The sequence below is a fragment of the Dendrobates tinctorius genome, unplaced genomic scaffold (assembly GCF_039654945.1).
Source record: "Dendrobates tinctorius isolate UK_male_01 unplaced genomic scaffold, ASM3965494v1 ptg000011l, whole genome shotgun sequence".
NCBI lineage: Eukaryota > Metazoa > Chordata > Amphibia > Anura > Dendrobatidae > Dendrobates > Dendrobates tinctorius.
The window spans coordinates 77,955,886-77,978,225 of NW_027361679.1; the positions used below are offsets into that span (position 1 = coordinate 77,955,886).

The 22,340-nt window shown below is 43.0% G+C and overlaps 2 protein-coding genes across 10 annotated transcripts in view; one reads left to right on the forward strand and one right to left on the reverse strand.

Annotated features, from left to right (window-relative positions):
- WRN (WRN RecQ like helicase) overlaps positions 1-22,061 on the reverse strand; it is a 281,559-nt gene extending 259,498 nt beyond the window's left edge. For 4 of the 7 annotated variants that reach the window (XM_073543546.1, XM_073543535.1, XM_073543526.1 and 1 more), the window contains exons 1-5: positions 21,904-22,057; positions 16,004-16,120; positions 14,210-14,325; positions 10,771-10,916; positions 8,522-8,670 (exon numbers count right to left, since the gene is read on the reverse strand). In XM_073543546.1, the coding sequence (XP_073399647.1) occupies positions 8,522-8,670; positions 10,771-10,916; positions 14,210-14,325; positions 16,004-16,078 (486 nt within the window). In that variant the 5' untranslated portion in view covers positions 16,079-16,120; positions 21,904-22,057. Of the gene's footprint in view, positions 1-8,521; positions 8,671-10,770; positions 10,917-12,297; positions 12,421-14,209; positions 14,326-16,003; positions 16,121-16,803; positions 16,823-21,903 lie in introns of those variants that run through there. The other 3 variants (XM_073543508.1, XM_073543517.1, XM_073543554.1) reach the window with 3 other exon arrangements.
- A 50-nt stretch (positions 22,062-22,111) lies between these two features.
- PURG (purine rich element binding protein G) overlaps positions 22,112-22,340 on the forward strand; it is a 363,872-nt gene continuing 363,643 nt past the window's right edge. For 2 of the 3 annotated variants that reach the window (XR_012219968.1, XM_073543565.1), the window contains exon 1: positions 22,113-22,256. The gene's annotated coding sequence lies outside the window, so the exon portion shown is untranslated. Of the gene's footprint in view, positions 22,257-22,340 lie in introns of all 3 variants that reach the window. The other variant, XR_012219969.1, reaches the window with a different exon arrangement.

Genomic DNA, 22,340 nt, shown 5'->3' on the forward strand with positions numbered 1-22,340 from the left:
TCATCAGGTTTCAAAGAAAACGCCCAATCCTAGGAATCGCCACGCAGCAAAGAGATGACAATTTTAACCTGCTGCGCGGAGCTCCCTGACGAGTTAGGCTTCAAGGCAAAAAATAATTAACAATTATTTTTGAAATTCAAAAATTTAGACCGATCCCCAAAAAACACATCAGGAGTAGGGATCTTTGGTTCAGCAGCATGTGAATGAGCAAGGCAGGCGGAAATTCCCCGCACTTTCGCAGCAAGCTGCTCCACACGATCAGACAATTGCTTTATCTCCATTGAGAGAAAAAAAAATTCCCCCTACGGCCTCAGAGATATAGAGGAAAAAATATACACAAAGAAATTCTGACACTTTTTTTTTTTTTTCAATTCTTTCCTGCTATTGAGTACCCTAGGATCTGCGGTATGGCTGGTGATTCTGTTATGAATGAGTCACCGTAGGAGGCAAAAACAGAAATACTAGCTAAGTCCAGAAAACCAGAGAAGTTGGAAGCTATCGGATTGCAGACCACTGAACCTATCAACAACTAGCAGTAGCCGTGGGGGGTTCCTACGGTGCCCTAGATGTTGTGAGTTCATTTTCCCCTTCATTACTGAGGCCCAAGGAACTCCCTCTTCTGGTAAAGAAAGGTAGTGAGCCTGATTGTCAAACACCTGAGGCTGATGATGATGACTGGCTGAGTGGAGTTACTGACTGGATATAAGGCTGCCGACGCCCTTCTGCCCTGCGGGTGATTTCTCTGTGGGATCCTTGGAGACCAGTCTGAATTCCTGCTCCTCTATAGCTAAGTTTGCTGCTCGGCCTTTTGCATTGGTGCTTTGACTTTGTTTTGCTTTGTTTTTCTGGATTTCTGCCATTCCCTGCTGGGGTGTGCTGAATTCCTTTAGCTCTGTCTTTTGAAAATACCTGAGTGCTGATTTAGTTTTTGAAGCCTAGCTGCTTCAGGGCCTTTTTCATATCAGCTTGTTGGCTTATGTCTTTGATAGGGTTTTGGCAGATTGCAGACAGCAGCCTTCCTGTCCTTTCCTATCTAGGTAGTTTTGGACCCCGTCTTTGCTCAGTCTATCTTTCTGTCTGTGTTAGTGTTTTCATCTTGCTTCACCGTCATTATATGTTGGGGGCTGCCTATTGCTTTGGGGTCTGCTCTGGGGCAGTTTAGATTTCCCCTTTCTTTCTTTAGGCCTATGTAATTCTCCGGCTGTGATCGAGGGGTCTAGGGCATCGTAGGAACCCCCTACGGCTACTGCTAGTTGTGTTGATAGGTTCAGGGGTCTGCAATCTGATAGTTGCCAACTTCTCTGGTTTTCTGGACTTAGCTTGTATTTCTGCTTTTGCCTCCTACGGTGACTCATTCATAACACCTAGACCCCTCGATCACAGCCGGAGAACTAAATAGCCTAAGGACAGAAAGGGAAATCTAAACTGCCCCAGAGCAGACCCCAAAGCAATAGGCAGCCCCCAACATATAATGACGGTGAAGCAAGATTAAAAAACACTCACACAGATAGAAAGATAGGCTGAGCAAATGATGGGGCCCAAGCTAACTAAATAGGACAGGATAGAAAAACTGCTGTCTGCAATCCGCCCAAAACCCTATCAAAACAAGAGCCAACAGGTTGATAGGGAAAAAAGCCCTGAAGACGCTAGGCTTCAAACAGACTATATCAGCACTCAGGTATCTTCTGAAGACAGAGCAAAGAGGAATTCAGCTCACCCCAGCAGGGAATGGCAGAAATCCAGAAAAAAAAGGCAAAACAAAACCAAAACACAAATGCAAAAAGCAGAGCAGAAAACTTAGCTTTTGAGGAGCAGGAATCAGACTGGTCTCCTAGAATCCCTCAGAGAGATCACCAGCAAGGCAGAAGGGCGTCGGCTGCCTTATATCCAGTCAGCAATTCCCGTCACCCAGTCATCATCATCCAGCTCAGGTGCTTGGTAATCAGCCTCACTACCTTCCTTCACCAGAAGAGGGAGTTCATCAGACCTCAATGGTGAAGGTGAAAAGGAACTCACAACAGACACCATTCTAAAAATTGCACCCCTCAAGGTGCTCAAAACCACATTCAAGACATTTATTAACCCTTCCGTTGCTTCAGAGGTACTAAAGCAATTTGGAAAGAAAAAATGAACATTTAACTTTTTCACAAAAATATGTTAATTGAGCTCCAAATATGTTATTTTCACAAGGGTAACAGGAGAAAATGGACCCTAAAATTTGTTGTGCAATTTCTTATGAGCATTTCAATAACCCATATGTGGGGGGAACCACTGTTTGAGCGCACAACAGGTCTTGGGAGGGATGGACCTTTTTAATTCTAAATTTGCAGGAATAATTAGCAGACACCATGTCGCGTTTACAGAGCCCCTGATGAGACCAAAAAATAAAAAAAAACACATAAGTTACCCCATAATGGAAACTACACCCCTCAAGGATTTTATCCAAGGGTATAGTGTGCATTTTGAACCCACAGGTATGACACAGAATTTGATAACATTAGCTCGACATATTGAACATTTTCATTTTTCTTTCACAAAAATGTTTTCTCCCCAAATTTGTAATGTTCACAATTGATAACAGGAGAAAATGGACCCCATAATTTGTTGTGCAATTTGTCCTGAATGTGACTATAACCCAAATGTGGTCAAAAACCTCAGCTTAAGCACATGGCAGGGCTAGGAAAGGAGAGGACCATTTGCCTTGGATAGATTGTAAATGCCATGTCGCATTTGAAGAGCCCCTGACATGTGAAAACAGCAGAAACCCCCCATAAGTGACCCCATTTTGGAAACTAGACCCTTCAAGGAAGTCATCTACAGGTGTAGTGAGTATTTTGAACCCATAGGTGCCTCACAGGATTTTATAACAATGAGACGTGGAAATATGACATTTTAGTGTTAAAAATATAATTTTTGTATTTGGTGCAAATTTGTCAAGTACACAAGGGTTAATAGGTGAAACTAGACCCCACAATATATTGCACAATTTCTATCGAACATGGTGCTCACCCATATGTTGACAGAAATTACTGTTACGCCACACATCAGGGCTATTTGGCTTCTGGAGCACAGATTTTGCTAAAATAGTTTCCGGGCGACATTTGTGAAGCTGCTAGAACAGCAGAAAAAAACAAACAAAAGTGACCCCATTGTAGAAAGCGTACCTCTCTATTTCACCTACGGCTGCAATGACTGTTTTATAACATCTATGCCAGGTTTTTTTTTCTGGAGAAATGCAAATCTGCCAGTCTAGTACCCATACATTGTATCCATATACAGTGTAGAGCCCCATAAACTGTAGCACCCCCATACATTGTGCCCAGCTTGTGCTTCTGGCAATACGCACCCCTAAATTAAGTGCCTTCTCTCAATTACTATCATACCAAACATGTGGCCTATTACTGTGGTTTAGGCCCAGTGGGGCTCAGAAGGGGGGCATTTGGATTTGGGAGCGCAGAATTCACTGGATTTTATTTGAGGGGTGGAAGCCATGTCGCTTTTCCAAAGTATTTGTTCTACCCTTAACGTGGAAACCCCCTATAGTTCCAGTGATAGATGACGGACCTGAGTGGGGGCTAATTTTGTGCGGGATAAATTAGGGGTTTTATTGGTAACATTTTGGGGTACATAATATTTTTGATCGCTTCCAGAATAAGGTTGGATCACATTCTTGTGTTCCACGCTGAGCACTTATGTCGAGGTTTTCCGTGTAAATCCCACAAAAATGCGATTCAGACTAAACCTCCAATTGAACCACCCACCATGAGGCAGATGAAGACACTTTGTACTCCATTTGGTATCTGATTCGGTGGTATCCATCTTTTTAAGTGTGCACAGATCTGTGGTCTCCCACAATTGTGCACTAAAAGACGCCTAAAATGATGGGACATCACTGGAACAAAGATCAGTCCAAAGTGACTCCATCTGCCTAATAAGTTAGTGGTTCCGTCCGGGGTTTGGTCCGAATCACGGTTTTGGACAATTTACACAGAAATCATGACACAAGTGCTCAGTGGAGAACGCAGGATAAATGTGAGCAGAGCCTTATTCCAATTTTATTTTTAGAACGTAGTACAAAAGTAGTTTTTATTTTTATTTTGGAGCGAATGCAGGTTTTTTGGGACCATTTTGGGGTACATAATTTATTTTTATTCAGATTTTTCAGACACATAGTTAACAAAACCCAGCAATTCAGTTATTGTTTTTATTTCTTGAGCCATTCACCATGCGGTAAAAGTGATAAGACCGATTTGTTCATCAGGTTGGTACTGTTAGGATATGTGCCCACGTAAGCAGAATTTTCCTGAGCAAAACCGGACTTCTCAGGAAATCCGCATTTTTTTTGGCTTTTCTTATCGCGTTTTTTGCACTGTTTATTTTGCGAATTTTTCGCGTTTTTTCCGGAGCATCCTAATGAACATAGTGGCAAATCCGCAGATTTTCAGCAAAATTAATGAACATGCTGCGTTTTTTTCCGCAATGCGTTTTTTTTGTGGAAAAAAATGTATCATGGGCACAAAAATTGGGGAATGCATTCTAATAATGGGATGCTTAATGTATGTGTTTTTTAAGCATTTTTCCAGGGGAAAAACGCTAAAAAAACCGCGAAAAATCCTGAACGTGGGCACACAGCCTTACAGAGGAACCAGATTTATATATATTTTTTATGCTATTCTCTATTTACAGACTAAAAACAATATTTTACTTGGGCATAGATTTATCTCCTGGGTTAAGTTACTGTATGTAGACCCGAAAGGATATATTAGGATTAATGGGGAGACCTCGGAGGCATTTGGGTTGTTCAGAGGAACTCGTCAGGGATGTCCATTGTCACCGTTATTGTTTGCTGTAGCAATGGAACCGTTAGCGATTAAAATTCGTAACTCCAAAGAAATACAAGGCTTTAGATATGGGGAATTGGAGGAAAAGATCGCCCTATACGCGGATGATATACTCCTGTTCTTAAAAGACGGCGGAGAAGCACTGACTGAGGTCATGGGCCTTATAGGGAAATTTGGATACTTTTCCGGATTGAGAATTAATTGGGACAAGTCATGTATCATGGGGGTTGATAGAGAGTTGGGAGGTCGAGATGTGGGGGGGGCAGTTGGACACTTGAAAGTAGTTAAGGAGTTTAAATACCTCGGAATATGGGTATCTATGCCTGTATCTAGATTTCTCGAACTAAACTTGGACCCATTACTAGTTAAATTCAAAGTTAAGATGACAGCATGGTGTAAACTAGTACTATCAATAGTGGGGAGGACGAATCTAATTAAAATGATTATGATGCCTCAGTTGATGTATGTCCTCCATAATGCCCCGGTTTGGATCCCAAAGAAAAAATTTTACAAAATTAATAACATTTTTAGAGAATTGATCTGGGGGAAAAAATAAGCAAAAATTAAATTGGAAATACTGCAAAGGGGGAAGGAAGAGGGTGGGTTGGCGGCGCCAAATCCATGGATATACTTTGTAGCAACGCAGGGGCAGCACTTTAGGGGCTGGCGAGAGGAGGGGAACCTGAGCGTTATGGGGAAAATTTTGGCCCAACTGACCAACAAGAGAACATTGGTACAGAGCCTAGAAGCAAGAAGCTTTGGGAGATTAGGGAAGGACATGCCCACATTTGGACTAATGCACAAAATATGGCAACATATCAAAATTCTTAGAAGAGTTGAGGAATTGACGATATACACACCTATCTGGGATAATGTGAACCTTTCAGAACTATATAAACTGAAGGACTTTATTGATTGGGAGAGGAGAGGTTTGCAATATGTGTGGCAACTATTGGAGGGGTCCGAGATCAAGCCTTTTACTGTCCTAAAAGAAGAGTTTGGACACCCATTTAGTGGGGAATTTTGATATTTCGGTCTCAGGCATGCATTTCAAGCGCAGAAACAGACAACGAATATGACGGTACAGAGGGATGTGGTAATGGACTATGTGTGTGCGTCCGGGGGTACGAGAGGTGTTATCTCTACCATCTATAGAGATTTATCATACTCTTACTTGGCTGGGTTTCCTCTAACAGTAAAATCTAAATGAGAGAGAGAAGTGGGGGAAATAGTAGATGAAACATGGGAGTCTATTTTAGAGTATATACCTAAACTCTCTTTGAGTGAGCCAGGTAGGATATCGCAATTATATATTGTACATAGAACATATAAGACCCCAGAACTTATGAGGAAAATGGGCTTGAGGGACAATGCGGAGTGTCCAAGATGTGGGTATGAACCTGCGGGAATGCTTCATATGCTCTGGTCTTGTCCAAGACTCTCATCATACTGGGAGGAGGTTATAGGCCTTGTTGAGAAGATATACCGATGTGATATAGGAAGGGATCCAATAACGTGTGTGTTGGGGTACGTGGAGGAGGTGTCGGTGGGGAATGCCTATAAGTCCATCATAGCAAAACTCTTATATATTGCCCGTAAGCTGATAGCACAAAAATGGATCGATGCTGAACCCCCAACGATTGGGGAGTTTGTTACTCGTGTGAATAACGTAATCCGATTGGAAGAGAGAATTTATAGAAGGCGACATACAGAAGCACACTTTGAAAAACTCTGGGCCATGTGGTTACAGTGGAGACAATCACATTGAGAAAGTCTGTATTGCAGTTGGGAAGGGGGGGAGGGAGGAGGGAGGAGGTTGGGTTCGTTTTTCTTCTTCCCTTTTTTTTTCTTTTCTTTTTCATGACGGGGAGGAAATTGAATGTCGTGTATTTTTCTATATGCAATGGAGATGATTTGAAAGCTTTGCCTAAATGTAATTATAACGACATTTGAATATAATAAAAAATCTTTGGTTTAAAAAAAACAAAAAACAATATTTTACAAAAATTAATTTGTTTTCGCATAGTCAGATTCTGAGAGCTGTAACGTTTTATTTTTTGGGTTTTTTTTGCCGAAGCAGCCATATCAAGGCTTGATTTTTATTGGACAGTTTGGTGTTTTTATTTACCATATTTTTCAGACTATAAGACACACTTTTTCCCCAGGTTCGGCGGTGGTGCTCTGGGGTGTGGGGGTGAGGCTCCGCCGGCATATTGTGAAAGCCCAGAGGCCCCACACATCCATTACTGCGATGTGGTGACCTCCAGGAAAATGGCTACCGGGGGGGCTCAGATTGAGATCTCGTCTCCTACCGCACCAGCCTGGGATGGAGATTTCCCGGAGGCCACGGCTCCTGCCGCGCCAGCCTGGGATGAGAGTCATATCGCCGGACCACTGAACATTTCATGTGACCCCTGCTCCATCAGCACTGCTGATCCCCCACCCCACCCACTGAATTCGGACTGTAAGACAGACCTCCATTTTACACATTAATTTTCCTTCAGAAAATTTGGGCTGAGTCTTATGGTCCGGAGCGTCATATAGTCCGTAAAAAACGGTATCCCATTTTTTAAAAATTTTTTTACATATGACTTTTTGATCGCTTTTTTGTGTATGATGAAACAGCCACGTTTTTGGCTTATTTTTTTTTAATCGGCATTCACCAAACAGAATAATGTGCCAGTTTTAAAGAGTTCCGAACGCAGCGATACCAATTATGAGTAGGCTATTTTTTTTGTTAATTTTGGTTTTATCAGAAACACTGCGTTTTGAGTCTCGAAACAGATTTTAGTGATTTGTGTAAGAAGTGTGTTTTTTTTACATGTTTTATTTTACTTTTTTTCACTTTTTTTCCCACTGTGGGACATGTATAACTTTTAATTTGATCACCTGCCTCATACACCGTTGTACTCATGTACAGTAGAGTGTATGAGAATTTCAGTGACTCACTGACTGTGCCAATAAGACCCATCTTATTGCTAGATATCACAAGCTACCGTACCCTGGGGTCATGACATGGCCTCAGGGTACCATGGTAACTCGCGATTCTCATGGCGGGGGTCCGATGGTTACTAAGGGGGTCTTGTGACCCCCTTGTAACAACTTAAATACCACGATTCACAGAGGTATTTATGGGGTTAATTGGCCCCGATCGGTCGCAAAAACGGTCCAGTCCGACACTGCTGGGAGTCAGCTCTCATGTACAGCTGACACCCACAGGAAATGCTATTCCATTATTACTGATCAAGGGAAGTACCTTTAACGACCGCTGTTTTAAAGCGTGTCGGTGGTTGTTAAAGGGTTAAAGATCTAAACATTAAAGCTGCTAACTCAAGATAAAGGCTGTCCTGATTTCTGTTGTATGGGGATGGTACAACACCCCCAATGGCTGTTGTCAGACAGTGACGCATTTCGCTTTCCCATCGAGTTAACATAGCACAATCGGTTGAGCCAAGTTACAGTGTGAAATAGTGTGATCCCAGAAATAGTTTGGAAGAGAGCAGTCTTAAAACTATGTAAGGCATAACAATTAGAGATCGGTGAACCGAAAATTACGAGTTCAGCATTCGTACAAGATAGTACAAAGAAAGAAAAGGAGAGAAAGAGAAAAAGAGATATAATACCAGCATTTAATAGGAATGTATATACATATATTTTAAAAAGCTCCAAATGTTACATACTTTTTCGTTTGCCAAATCAGTAAGTTCGATAAATCCTTTCAATTTCAGGTCACAGTCGCTCAATAACTTCCACTGGTCACCTTCAATACCAACTCCAACCTTTTTTACAGACTTGTCTTCAAGCAGTCTTTTAAGACCCTTAGGAAAACCTGTGTGATAGAGAATCCAATTAGACAATGCGCCCCAAATGGCCTCACATACAGCATGAGCCACATATGGCCTGTTACATACAGGCACGCGTCCGCTTCCCTAGCGCTCTGAGTCTCAGCAGTAGCAGCGTGATGCAATGACGTCTAACATTTCCCCCTAATGACTATTCATTTCAAGGTGGTTACAGAAGCTGTGGGGTGGTGTTGCTGTCACTCATCCTGCTTCTGTCTCTCCTTCCGATGACATCTCATTTCAGTGAAAAAGGAAGTTATTATCACTAGTAACTAGCTAAGTGTCAATATTTCAGTCGTCGCATCCATGGATACCTAAGGTCCTGCAATGCCTGCCCATGAGGAAAGAGACAGAGAATCAGAAGAACTATACTACATTTCTAATTGGAGGTATTTGCTAATATTATTATACCTGCTACATATTGGGATATGATCTTGAAGATGGTAACACCTCTTTAAAGATACAGTGGGGGAAAAAAAAGTATTTAGTGAGACACCAATTGTGCAAGTTCTCCCACTTAAAAAGATGAGAGAGGCCTGTAATTGACATCATAGGTAGACCACAACTATGAGAGTCAAAATGAGGAAACAAATCCAGAAAATCACCTTGTCTGATTTGGCAAGATTTATTTTGCAAATTATGGTGGAAAATAAGAATTTGTTCACCTGAAACATGCAAGATTTCTGGCTCTCACAGACCTGTAACGTCTTTAAGAGGCTCCTCTGTCCTCCACTCATTACCTGTAGTAAAGGCACTTGTTTGAACTTGTTATCAGTATAAAAGACACCTGTCCACAACCTCAAACAGTCTGACTCCAAACTCCACTATGGTGAAGACGAAAGAGCTGTTGAAGGACACCAGAAACAAAATTGTAACCCTGCACAAGGCTAGGAAGATTGAATCAGCAATAGACAAGCAGCTTGGTGTGATGAAATCAACCGTGGGAGCAATAATAAGAAAATGGAAGACATACAAGACCACTGATAATCTCCCTCGAACTGGGGCTACACAGAAGTTCTGTGGGGTTAAAATGATCACAAGAACAGTGAGCAAAAATCCCAGAACCACACGGGGGGACCTAGTGAATGACCTGCATAGAGCTAGAACCACTGTAACAAAGGCTACCATCAGTAACACACTACGCCGCCAGGGACTCAGATCCTGCAGTACCAGACATGTCCCCTTGCTTAAGCCAGTACATGTCCAGGCCCGTCTGAAGTTTCATAGAGAGTATTTGGATTATCCAGAAAAGTATTGGTAGAATGTCATATGGTCTGATGAAACCAAAGTAGAACTGTTTGGTAGAAACAAAACTCGCTGTGAGAACACCATACCTACTGTGAAGCATGGGGGAGGCAACATCATGCTTTTGGGCTTTCTCTGCAAAGGGATCAGGGCAATGAAGGAGTGGCTTCGTAACAAGCATATATGAAAGCCCTGGAGTGGTCTAGCCAGTCTCCAGATCTCAGCCTTAGGCTGTGTTCACACACACAGCGTTTTTTTTCGCGTTTTTCCCGCGGACTTACCAAAATCTGTGGGAAAAATGCTTTGATCTCCGTTATTGTCAACAAAGGATATATAAGAAAATACTGAGATGAACGTTTGTTAATGACCAAATACTTATTTCCCACCATAATTTGCAAAATAAATCTTGCCAAATCAGACAAGGTGATTTTCTGGATTTGTTTTCTCATTTTGACTCTCATAGTTGTGGTCTACCTATGATGTCAATTACAGGTCTCTCTCATCTGTTTAAGTGGGAGAACTTGCACAATTGGTGGTTGACTAAACACTTCTTTTCCCCACTGTATTTATACAGGACATTTTACTTATTAGACAATCACTCTATGCTAAAGGGGAAATTTGGTATTTCACAATTTTGACTGAAATCACGTGGCGGTCTGCATAATACATGGACATGCTAGATCTTCTGATTCCTCCAGTGCCTAAAAGAGCAATATCAAACAGATCTATATCCTCAAAGCTTAGAAGACACCACCATAAATTAATGCTTACGTGAATGCAATTGTGTTAATAATAAATATACAGTGTGTCAATGTAAGAACAAACATGTAAGTATTGCAGACCTGTCATGGATGAAACCTGAAATAAATAGCATTCTTCTTCTGATGAGCACAGCTGGATGAGGGAGACCTTTCCATTTTTACCCTTTTTATAAACAGGAGGCCATTCAATGTCAAAACCAAGCACAGCTTCTTTAGAAAGTCTCTCTCTAATAAATAAAAAACAGAAAAAATACAATTTGTATGTACTAACACAATGAGGAAGAGTTATAAAGCCTTGTGGGCATTCTAATACTAGCACAGTTGACACCTCTTGGGCAATTTACAATACAGAACAAAGGTAAAGGGAATGCATCATCAGAAAATAACATCGGGACCAATTCATTTTTCACACTGGTCTTGATGAGGAGATGTGCTGGAGTCAGAAGACTCGTCTGACTTTTCATGAATCAGGAGAATCAGAAGACTGGGGTGCACCTCACCACAAAGCCTACTCCAGTCCCTGCTGGAATAAGATTCCAGGCGTAGCAAACACCGCCATTAGTCATTCATTTGAAGAGAATGACAAAATAAATAAATAACAGATAAACAATAAAAAAAACTGCCACTAGCAATCCAGATTGCTGTTACTAAACCCGCCCCAGTAAAAAACAAACGAAAAAAACCACAATATATAAAAAACAGAGATTAGACCTACCGGTAATGTTGTTTCCAGGAGTCCATCCTGACAGCAAGATGGAGGTTGTCCTTCCAAATATGCAAGGGCGCCACCTGGTCTATACTAAACACTTTCTGTAGACACTATAAATTGGACACGCAAACGGCTAGCCAGACAACTTCGGTCGTAAGGTGCTACAGGCAGTAGTCCCACCCTAATGAATTCCTACTTTGGTATTCTCCATCGTGCTGTCAAGAAGGGACGTCCTGGAAAACAGAGATTAGACCTACCGGTAATGTTTTTTCCAGGAGTCTATCCTGACAGCACTGGTAGTTCCCTCCCGATGATTTGTACTTGTGATAATATGCTTGTACTAAATCTAAATAAATAATAATTGCATCCATACTGGCGTGGTACTTGGAAAAATCACTGGAGTGTGGGTGTGGGAGGGGACCTTTAACCTCTCGTGCATTTCCTGTCCTTGTAAGGATGAAAGGAAGGACAACCTCCATCGTGCTGTCAGGAAAGGATGTCTTGGAAATAAATGTTACAGGATAGGGAACAAATTTTTAAAGGGAATTTTTCAGCAGCTTTTTGCCACCTAATCTGTAAATGGCATGATGTAGAAACTGAGACCCTCATTTCTGTGATGTGCCACTTACTGGGCTGCTTGCTGCAGTTTTAATAAAATTAACGATTTATCAGCAGAAGGTTATCACTAGATGACTAATAAACCTGCTGCCATGTGTTCCTCTATATTCATGAGCTCTGCATAACCACATGCCCTCCACTAATTGGCAGCTTTCTGCCTATGCGCAGTACAAATCGGACAATCAGTGGTGCGGGCAAGGCTAACAGGGCTCAGCATTCAGAGAACGGCAAGATCTGCAAAAGAAAAAAAAAAAAAAAAAAAAAAAGGGATTTTATCAAACCTGCAGCTAAGTGATACATCACTAGAATCAGTGGCTCTGCCAGTACATCATGTTGCTTATAGATGGGGCAGCAAAACTGTGGTGACAGATTTCCATTAATTGTATTTTAGTAGTCCTGTGTGGCTGCAAAAAAACAAACAGAAAAAACACTTATTTCACTTAGTTTTCCAACAAGCAAAAAAAAAAAAAAAAATGAGATTGACAGTGATATGAAAAACAAAACCCAGTGTATCATGAAAAGAAGAAGCAGAAATTACTTGAATATTCAAAAGAATTTTTTTTTTTTACAGCATTTTAAACTGTACGAAAGAAATAAATGTGCCTGGTCTGAAGCGAGAGTAAATGACCTGGTCTTGAACTGGTAAAATAAGTAATCTACAGATAATACATTCCCTTTAAATCACTTGGCAAAATTGAACAAAATTAATATATCGTTAAAGCGCTCAAAATATTATTAAGTGCATTTGCAAAGGTGGTGTGACCACATCGAGAGGCTGTCCCCAAAGGGGGATATCGTTCAAGCTAAATGTCTCACATGTTGGGAACAATTTGTGCCAAAAAAAAGTCTTTCATGATTTGCACTATATACATTATGTATTTTAGACATTCTTAAAGGAACCCAATTTATTTGATCATGCATGAGCAAAGATACAAAGTGAAAATGAAAAATGTTAAATTAGGCTTTAGTCACATCTGTGTGATGGGTACAGTTAAAAACAGAATCTATGACTGCAGATCTAAAACATGGCTGACACCAACCGTGCCGGATAGACGCCTTATCCCATCATGGTGTAAAGTAGAGTTTGTCTGCATCCAAAAAAAGGGATCAATTTATCGGTTTCAACACAGAAGACTATTAAGAGTACAAAACTGAGTACGCATCCATCATGCAAGGGAGACAGCGGATTGTCCTTCTTTAGAATAAATTTGGAGGCAATGACCCCAAACACACAACCAATATCATTAAGAACCATCTTCAGCATAAGGAAGGACAAGGAGTCCTGGAAGTGATTATCTGCTCCCACAGAGCCCTGGTCTCAACATCAAGTCTGTCTGGGTTTGTAAAACTTATCAAATTTTGTAAGTGCCTCTGACCCACATGTGAGCGTAGCCTCGGGCATGCAGTGGACCTCCAGCACGACTGGTCAAGTATGTGGAGTAGAGTGTGCTACTTTCTGCTGACTATAACCCAGCTAATTATAGGCTGAGACAAGAATACTGAAATTGTCATTATTGTATGCATACTTAAAGGGGTTGTCCGGTCCAAATCAATAAATCTGCAGTGACTCTGTGTGACTTCAGACTTATGAATCCCCCAGCGCACACACTGGATTCGCCGGTTTCTGACCGGAGAACATGTATACATTCATACATACTCCAGGCCAGTGGGCAAGGCAAGTGTATGGAGTTAGGCCATGCCCACTGGACGGTCGTATGTATAAAGCATACATACCATCCGATCCTGGATCAGAAACTGGCAAACTCTTGCAGCACACAGTGAGTGCGCTAGGGTGTCCATAAGTCTGCAGTCACACAAAGTGACTGCAGACTTATCGATTTGGACAGGACAACCCTTTTAACACAGGCAGCAAAAACAATTTCTGGGTACCGACCTCTCTACAGAAGAAATACATGTTAAAAAAAAAATTAAATCAACATTGGTGCCAGATTTTAAAAAGGATATACTCCAATCAACATGGCTCATTTAACAGGAAATTAAAGTAGCAGATAACATTCAATTTCATATATTTTGTAACGCTTTGCTGGGTTTTTTTGGGATTCAATTTCGGCACTTACCCCCTCCACCCCCCCAAAAAAAAATTAAGAAATTAAGAAAAATGTTATGTGCCCACAACATGTGAACGCAGCTTGAAAAAGTGGAGTATAAACTGTGCTACATCACTGGGCTCACCTGATGTACTCCGAAAAGAATGAACACTCCTGTGCTTCATAGCTATAAACTATTGAGCCACTAAATTTCAGGAATGGAAGATTATCTTCTAGTATGTTTTTCTTCCAGGGGCAAGTCTAATGAAGAAGCAAATTAAGGCTTTTAATAAGCAAAAAAAACAATTATCTATCACATGGGACTACTTACAGCAGAGAACTTCAGGAATGAGCAAACGGAGGTGACAAGAGCACCTGTATTTCTACAAAATATGACATTCAACAATGTCATATCATCACTGGCTGATACACGCTAATGAAGCAAAAACCTGCATAAATATATATATATTTATTTATTAGTGATAAGCGCGTATAATCGTTGCTCGGGATCTCTGAGTATTTTGTAGTGCTCGGAGACTTAGTTTCTGTGGCCACAGCTGCATGATTTGCGGCTGCTGGACAGCATGAATACATGTGAGGATTGACTGTTTGTTAGGAAATCCCCTCATGTGTTCAGCCTCTCTAGCAGCCACAAATATATATAGTTTTTTTTTTTTTCAGAAATCATCAATAAATGCTATCAATAAACAACTTGTAACGGGTTTCTGGACACTCATAAGAACAGGTAAGTGTCCCGATAATTAGTGAATGTACTTCCAAAGAGATTGCACGAGATTACTGCCAGATGGGCCGAGTCATATAACCCTCCACCTGTGAACCATTCTATGGATGTAAAGACACGCTCTCATCAAAGATTTTATTCTCTTAATATATTGCAATCATATTATATATCACTGTGCACTTACAATTGCTCATTTTGTCCTTCTACCCAGCTAATTCTTCTCTCTTACATTAGGTCTCTGACATTATGTGATTAAAAACAGACTATCCAAATCCTTCTAAGTCCTATGTAACAAATCCAAAGAGCAGAAAGAAGACAGGTTTAATGAACCGCAGATGTAATAAAAACTTCTTTAATAAGCTTACGCGTTTCGTGGCTTAAACCAGCCACTTCATCAGGGAATCAGGGCATGATGCCCTGATGAAGTGGCTGGTTTAAGCCACAAAACGCGTAGGCTCATTAAAGAAGTTTTTATTACATCTGCTGCGAAAGGTGCGTTTTCTCTGGTCAGCACGGTTCATTAAACCCGTCTTCTTTCTGCTCTTTGGATTTGTTTCATCTATTATCAGCGGGAAACCAGCGACGACCGGATACATTTGTGAGTGATTCCCAGTTTGTTGTGACTCACACAACTATAGCAGGTGAGTCTAACAGATTGGGTGTGCCGTTGTGTTTTTAACAGATGATACACCCTATGTGCGTTTTCCATTTTTGTTTTCTTTTAAGTCCTATGCAGATACAGCAAGTCTTTTCCCTGCATGAGTCATAAGTCACTGCAAAAGTCTATGGCAGGAGGGAGCAGCTGGATCAAGACTTGAAAAGAGGGATGATTTTTGTAGTTAAAGAGACTTCCTGTTTCTACATAGAGCAAAGAGAAGAATTAGCTGGGTAGAAGGGCAATATGAGCAATTGCAAGTTCACAGTGCTATATAATATGATGATTGCAATATATTAAGAGGATACATATTTTAATGGGCGGGCTTCTTTAAGGCGCATTGCTGTGTAACAAGACTATATTATAATTGGATGAGCTTACTGTTACAGTGTAGCTATGCAATACAGTAATGCTGCAGTAAATAACAGTAAATTAGATGTAGCCCACTTCTACCATAGTAATCGATTATATTGATAGAGCAGTTAACTCCCGCAATATATCATAATAACTCAGACAATAATGATTTACCGACAGAGACTTGCCTTTAAAGTCTTGCTTGTACAGGCACTATCCTGTTCAGACATCCAATTGGGAAGCCTTCGCTGCTCTCCTGACATTTTTGGTGCAAATTAAAGTCATGCACTAGGACTCATTAGGCCCTTTAAGAAATAAAAAAGGGAGGGGGGTTTTAATAAATCTAATCAGCAATAATTTTAAATACAGGTTAGCGGTAAATTCCTGATGATTTTATTTTAACTTCCTTAGTACTTGGTTCACACAACCAAATGCTTGGTCCGATTGCTATCGGAGAAAAAAAGCGGACCACACTGGGACCAATGTTATTTAATGGGGCAGTGCAGATGAATGATTTTTTTTTCACTGAATGTGTGTAGAAAAAAATAAATAATCGCTTTATGCGCTAGTTTCCTCCTTAGTTGGATGAGACTCACCCATTCAAGTCTATGGGTGTTTAAAAATATCAGACACTATACGGACCGTCAGTATAGCATCCAACTTTTACAGATACATTGCAATTCTGCAACATAGGAAACTGTAAACGGCCCTATAAATGATTAATAGCTGCTGCTGTGAAGAAAAAAAAAAAAACAGAATGTATACAGATGACAAGTGAGAAAAAAATCTTCACACTTTTCTGTATGAAACTGACAGATTGTTTTATCCGCTCATGTGAACAGGACCCTACAGGAGTAACCTTCATATTATTAGGGTTGTCCAGCTGATCAACAAGTCTCTGGTCCTTATATACCACACGATGTCACACCTTCCCGGCCAGGAATATGGAGATTCGCAGGTCTCTATCCAGTGGCCTCAGATTACTGACCTGTCCGATGGGTGGGAGACCTGTGAATAGATTCTCCAATGTCTCCTGGATACTGCTGATTAGAGAGCTGTTAGGTCTCTTATTCCATCTACCTCAACTCCCCAAAAAAAAAAAAAAAAGGTATTCAGCATAAAAAATAAAAAGCAGAATCGTGAAAATGGCAAAAAACAAAGAATTAAAAACTTAAACATTAGTGCTGTGCGAGTATACTCGTTGCTTGGGTTTTCCCGAGCATGCTCGGGTGGTCTCCGAGTATTTTGGCATGCTCAGAGATTTAGTTTTGTCGTCTCAGCTGCATATTTATAGACAGCTTGAATACATGTGTGGCATGCCTGTTTGTTAGGGAATTCCCACATATATTCAGCCTGTCTACAAGCTGCAAATCATGCAGCTGAGACAACGAAAACTAAATCTCAGAGCATGCCAAAATACTTGGAGGACACCCGAGCATGCTCGGGAAAACCAGATCAACGAGTATACTTGCTCATCACTAGTAAAAATCAGAAAGTTGCAAAACTCATCACGACACAATGATGCCAGCTGGGGCTACATGTCTCCTGGTGAAAGATCACAGTATGGAGAAGCTGCATCACAACATAGGAGAAGAGAGAGTGGCCACCACGTGACGTCATAACCGTGACTCGCCAAGTCGAAAGTAATCCACACTTGACGGATTTCTTTATCAGCTGCGATCACAAGAGAAACTGCAGATGGATTAGGCTACTTTCACACATCAGGTTTTCGGCGTCAGGCGCGATCCGGCGTCGTGCCGGAATGCCGGATCCGGCAAATGTTTTGTAAAACCTGATGTGCCGGATCCGGTTTTCTGCCGGATCCGTCTTGTTCTTGACAGACAAAACCGGATCCGTCTCATCCGGTTCATCCGTTTTTCTATCCGTTTTTTCGACGGATTACGCCGGATCCGGTTTTTAAAATTGACCCTTGTGGCCCCTCAAGGCAGAGTACACTGGCAGGATGACAGAGTGTGAAAGATTTGTGCCCTAACCAAACTTGTGTACCTTCTGGACCAACAGTATATACCTTTGCCAACCAAAGTTGGCTATCTTGTCATGGTCTTACTATTTTTAGCTTTAGGCCACAGGTGTGTACCTGGTTGTGTTTTATGCAAAGTATTTCACCTTGTAACAAAAGTTGTGTACATTGTTAGGAAATCACCAACAATAAACACAACTTTTTAGGTGAAATACTTTGCTTCAAACACAACCAGGAACACAACTGTGGCAAAAAGCTAAAATTTACCCACAGTTATACCTGGTTTTGAATACCTTTTTACCTTTGAAATACCCTGTATTTAACCTTTTTTTTAAACATAGTTCGCCGCAGAAAGAAAAGACAGACAACCATTGTGAAACGATAATTTAACTTTTATTTAAAATTTTTTTTTTTGTAAAATGTTTTTAAAGTGCAAAAAACTTTTTTAATAAAGGTTTTAAACCCAATGGGCATTTTTATTAAAAAACACACATTACAAATCTGTGTATTGTGGGGTGGAAATACTGCTGGAGGGGCTGCGGGACACTTCGACACTGGGTGTGTGGAGAGAGGACTGGGATCGTGGTGGGGAAGGAACAGTTAGAGGTGAAGGTGTGGAAAAAACTACAGAATGGGTGGACATGTGGGAAGCAGAAGAGGTGGTGGGTGGTGGAGTGGAGGGTTGGGCAGGGACTGTAGGAGCAGATGATGTTGATGGAAAGTTGTATGGGGAAGGAGTTTGGTACGGGGAAGGAGTTTGGTACGGGGCAGGTTGCTGGAAGTGGGGAGATGACTGGTACTGGGGAGGTTGCTGGTACTGGGGAGGTTGCTGGTACTGGGCAGGTTGCTGGTATGTAGTAGGAGGGGGAGGATGAAAAGTGGCTGGAGGGGGTGCAGATGTAATAGGAGGGGGAGGATGGAAAGTGGCTGGAGGGGGTGCAGGTGGAGGAACTACTGTGGTGGGAGGAGGAGGTTGGGAGGTAACTTGCTGGAGAGCAGCGTGGCACGAATGCATTACATGCATCTGCTGGGCAGGAGAGAGCGTTTCCATGCGCTCCACAACAGACCTGAAAAAGGTGTGGTTTGGCAAAGATCTTGCTTCTGAATGCATGGTTTGCAGAAGTGTCTTCACCTCCAGAATGCTGGAGTTGATCTGCTGAAAGCCTGCGGAGATTTGCTCTGACAAGACTTTGAGACAGTTCTGGAAAGATGCATTCAGATGCAATAACTCTTGCGCATAACTCTTTTCCTGACCCCTCTGCCGCTGCCGCCCAGTACCCGCAGGTGTACTAGAGGCGGCAGGGGCAGAAGGGTGGGGTAAAGGGAAAGCGATCTCCTCACCAGCAGCTTCATGTAATGTAGGCGGCCACGATGCTCCTGTGCTGGTGGATGGGACAGATGGGTCGAATGTGTGGGAAGGCAGGGAAGGTGCAGATGTACCGGGGCGGTCGAAGTGTCCCTCGGTGCCGGTCTCCTCAGGGATCGCCTCAGAAGGGTCCAATCGTGCAGGCTCCCGAGTGCTGCTCACCGTGCTGTGGAATAAAGAGAAAAAAAAACAATTAAAATACTGACATGGTATGGCCCTGGCTGAAAAAAAAAAGTTACATCTTTTTCACATGTGGTGTGTAATATTTACCTTCTGGTGAGCATTGTTTCCCGGAGGAACGACAGGGCTTGTGCGTACTTGTACTTGCTCCTGCGTCCTCCAGATCCACTCGGGGCCCGCATCTCTTTATTGAACGCCTTCTTGAAACGATCCCTCACAGACCGCCACCGATTCACAATTCTGTTCCCTGAAACGAGAAAGGAGTGGTTAGTATACAACATCAGTGTTTCACAAACTCCAGTCCTCATGGTCCCCAGGGGTCATGTTTTCAGGATTTCAATAGTAAATAGAAATCCTGAACACATGATCCGTGGGGACCACGAGGACTGGAGTTCGGGAAACACTGGTTTACATCAAGCAACCGTTACTGTATATACTTACGCTCTTTAATCTGGTCCCGAGCTTCGAGGTCCTCCCAGCGGCCCACAAGGAGAGAACAGATTTCCTCCCAGAGTCGTCGGGTAATGATCAGGTCAGCGTGGCGGCGGTCAGCCATATTCCAGAGCGGCTCCCTTTCTCTGACGAGATCGATGAGGCGGTCCACATCAATCCCTCCATCCTCACCGTCAGAGTCGGGAGCACGCTGTGAAGGCTGTTAAAGAAAAAGACAAAAATAACATAATTAGCCTCCACAAAAGAAATGAAATAAAAAGTGCCAAAAAACAAAGCAAAAATATTTATACTTACACGCTGGTGACCGCCGCGTTGCTGTCGCCGACGACCCTGGGAGGCACTGCGAGGACCTCTTGGCCAAGCACCAGATTGGGAAGACTAGAGAAGAAAACAAAAAATGTTATGAGTTTGGATGTAGGCATTTGTTTGCTGTGTGTGGTCTGCAGAACATTGTTTTCTATGTGTTGTGTGTAGTGTGATGTTGTGTTTCTGCGTTTGATGCAAAAAACTTACGAATTGTGAGCCCACTCCAAGCGTCTGTCCACCCCTTCCTTCTTCTTCTGGGAGCTCCTCTTCATCTTGTGATTCCTGTTTTGAAATAAAAGGCAATGAATAGACATATATTACAGAGATGATGGATTTTGGAAATAAAAACTTACCGTCAAACGCTGACGATGCGAGGGAGGGCTCCCAGAAGAAGATGTGCTGTCCTGTTGATGGCCAGACTCCATGGCTGTGGGTATTGCTGCTGCCAGTGATGCCATTTCTGCTGCTGCTGCTGCTGCTGCTGCTGCATCTCTTTGGTGGCTGTTGAATAAAGAGAAACAAAGGGCCAATGAATATCTTGATATTCCATGGCCCTAGTTTGGAGGAATGGGGGATTTGATAATTACCGTCTCTCATCTGCTTCTGGACTCCCCTCCCGTTCAGCATGCTGCTCCATTTGGGGTGTTGCTGATGGTGCTGCTGCTGCATCTCTTTGGCGGCTGTTGAATAAAGAGAAACAAAGGGCCAATGAATATCTTGATATTCCATGGCCCTAGTTTGGAGGAATGGGGGATTTGATAATTACCGTCTCTCATCTGCTTCTGGACTCCCCTCCCGTTCAGCATGCTGCTCCATTTGGGGTGTTGCTGGTGGTGCTGATGGTGCTGCAGATGTCTGCTGCCTTCTCCTGCGCCTGGTTGCTGTCTTGGGTGGCATGTTGGGTGTGGCTGAGGGTCCCATTGTCTTGCTTTTATATATCTCCTGTGGGCAGAGCTACTGAGCATGCTCAGACCAAAAAAACCGGGTCCGGCGCATTGCGGCGCTCATAGGCTTTCATTGTGTGAAAAAGCCGGACGCGCCGGATCCGGCGCGTCCGGCTTTTTCGCCGGAGACAAAAAACGTTACAGTAGACGTTTTTTCCAGACGCCGGATCGCGACACATTGCGACACATTGCCGGATCCGGCGATAACCGGATGAAACGCATGGCCATCCGGCGCGATCCGGCGCAAATGCAAGTCAATGGGGGGGAAACCGGATCCGGCATTGCATTTCGCCGGATCCGGTTTCTGTCAAAAGCGCCGGATCGCGCCTGACGGCGAAAACCTGATGTGTGAAAGAGGCCTTACCTGCAAATCGATTGGCAGGATCCGGTTCATCGGCCTGTTATCTGTAGCCACTGGATAGGAGCCTTGAGAAACGCCATTTGCAGTTCTTCTGATTAGCCAGTCTGGCGTCCATCCTCGCGGCAAGAAACGTGACATTGCGCCAGGCTGGCTAATCACATGTTGCAGTTAGTGGGATGCAGTGTCCAGGGCTCCACACACCAATGACGTGACCGATTGGTACCAGCTCTACTGGCGGATCACGTAACCCAGGCTGGATCTGCCAATCAGAGGCCATATTGGTGAGGCACGGGAGTGTGGGCCATACTGGCCTCTACATGGCGGCCGCCTTACTCCCATACAATGTGGTGATTGCATTACTAGCTACTGCCTGTACATTACAGCACTTATTCACGAAGGGACTGAAGAGGAGAAGCTGCATAGCTCATAGCAATGCATGCACTGCCTTCTGCTGTCAGGACATAGATATATCACGATACAATGCGTCCGGCACTTACTGGAGGCTTACCGGGCAGAGCACAGTCTATTCTGCACGTCTGACATCTCCCACGGCTGCATTCAGCCGGGGCGCGAAATCACCCACGTGAGGCAGCTCCAGGGACACACTTCCGCCCTCACTGCCCACACTATGCTGATTGGTCCCCCCTGGTCCCGGCATGCAGCGTTCTGCCCGGCCACTTCCGCCTTCCGAGGCTTGTCTCCAGGACACGGCCACTTTGTGGCGGTGACGTCATTCTGCGCCAACGCGCGGATGGAGGAGTCATTCCCGGACGGCCATGAAAGCGGGAGGAGCGCTGTTCTCAAGGCTCCACCGGGGAGCAGGTCGGCCCGCCATGCACTGCGTGTAAGAGTGAGTAGAGGCCTGTCCTCCGGCAAGCATGACCGCGGAAAGGTGCGGTGCACGATGTGCCAGCCTCTGCCCATGGGGGGAGCT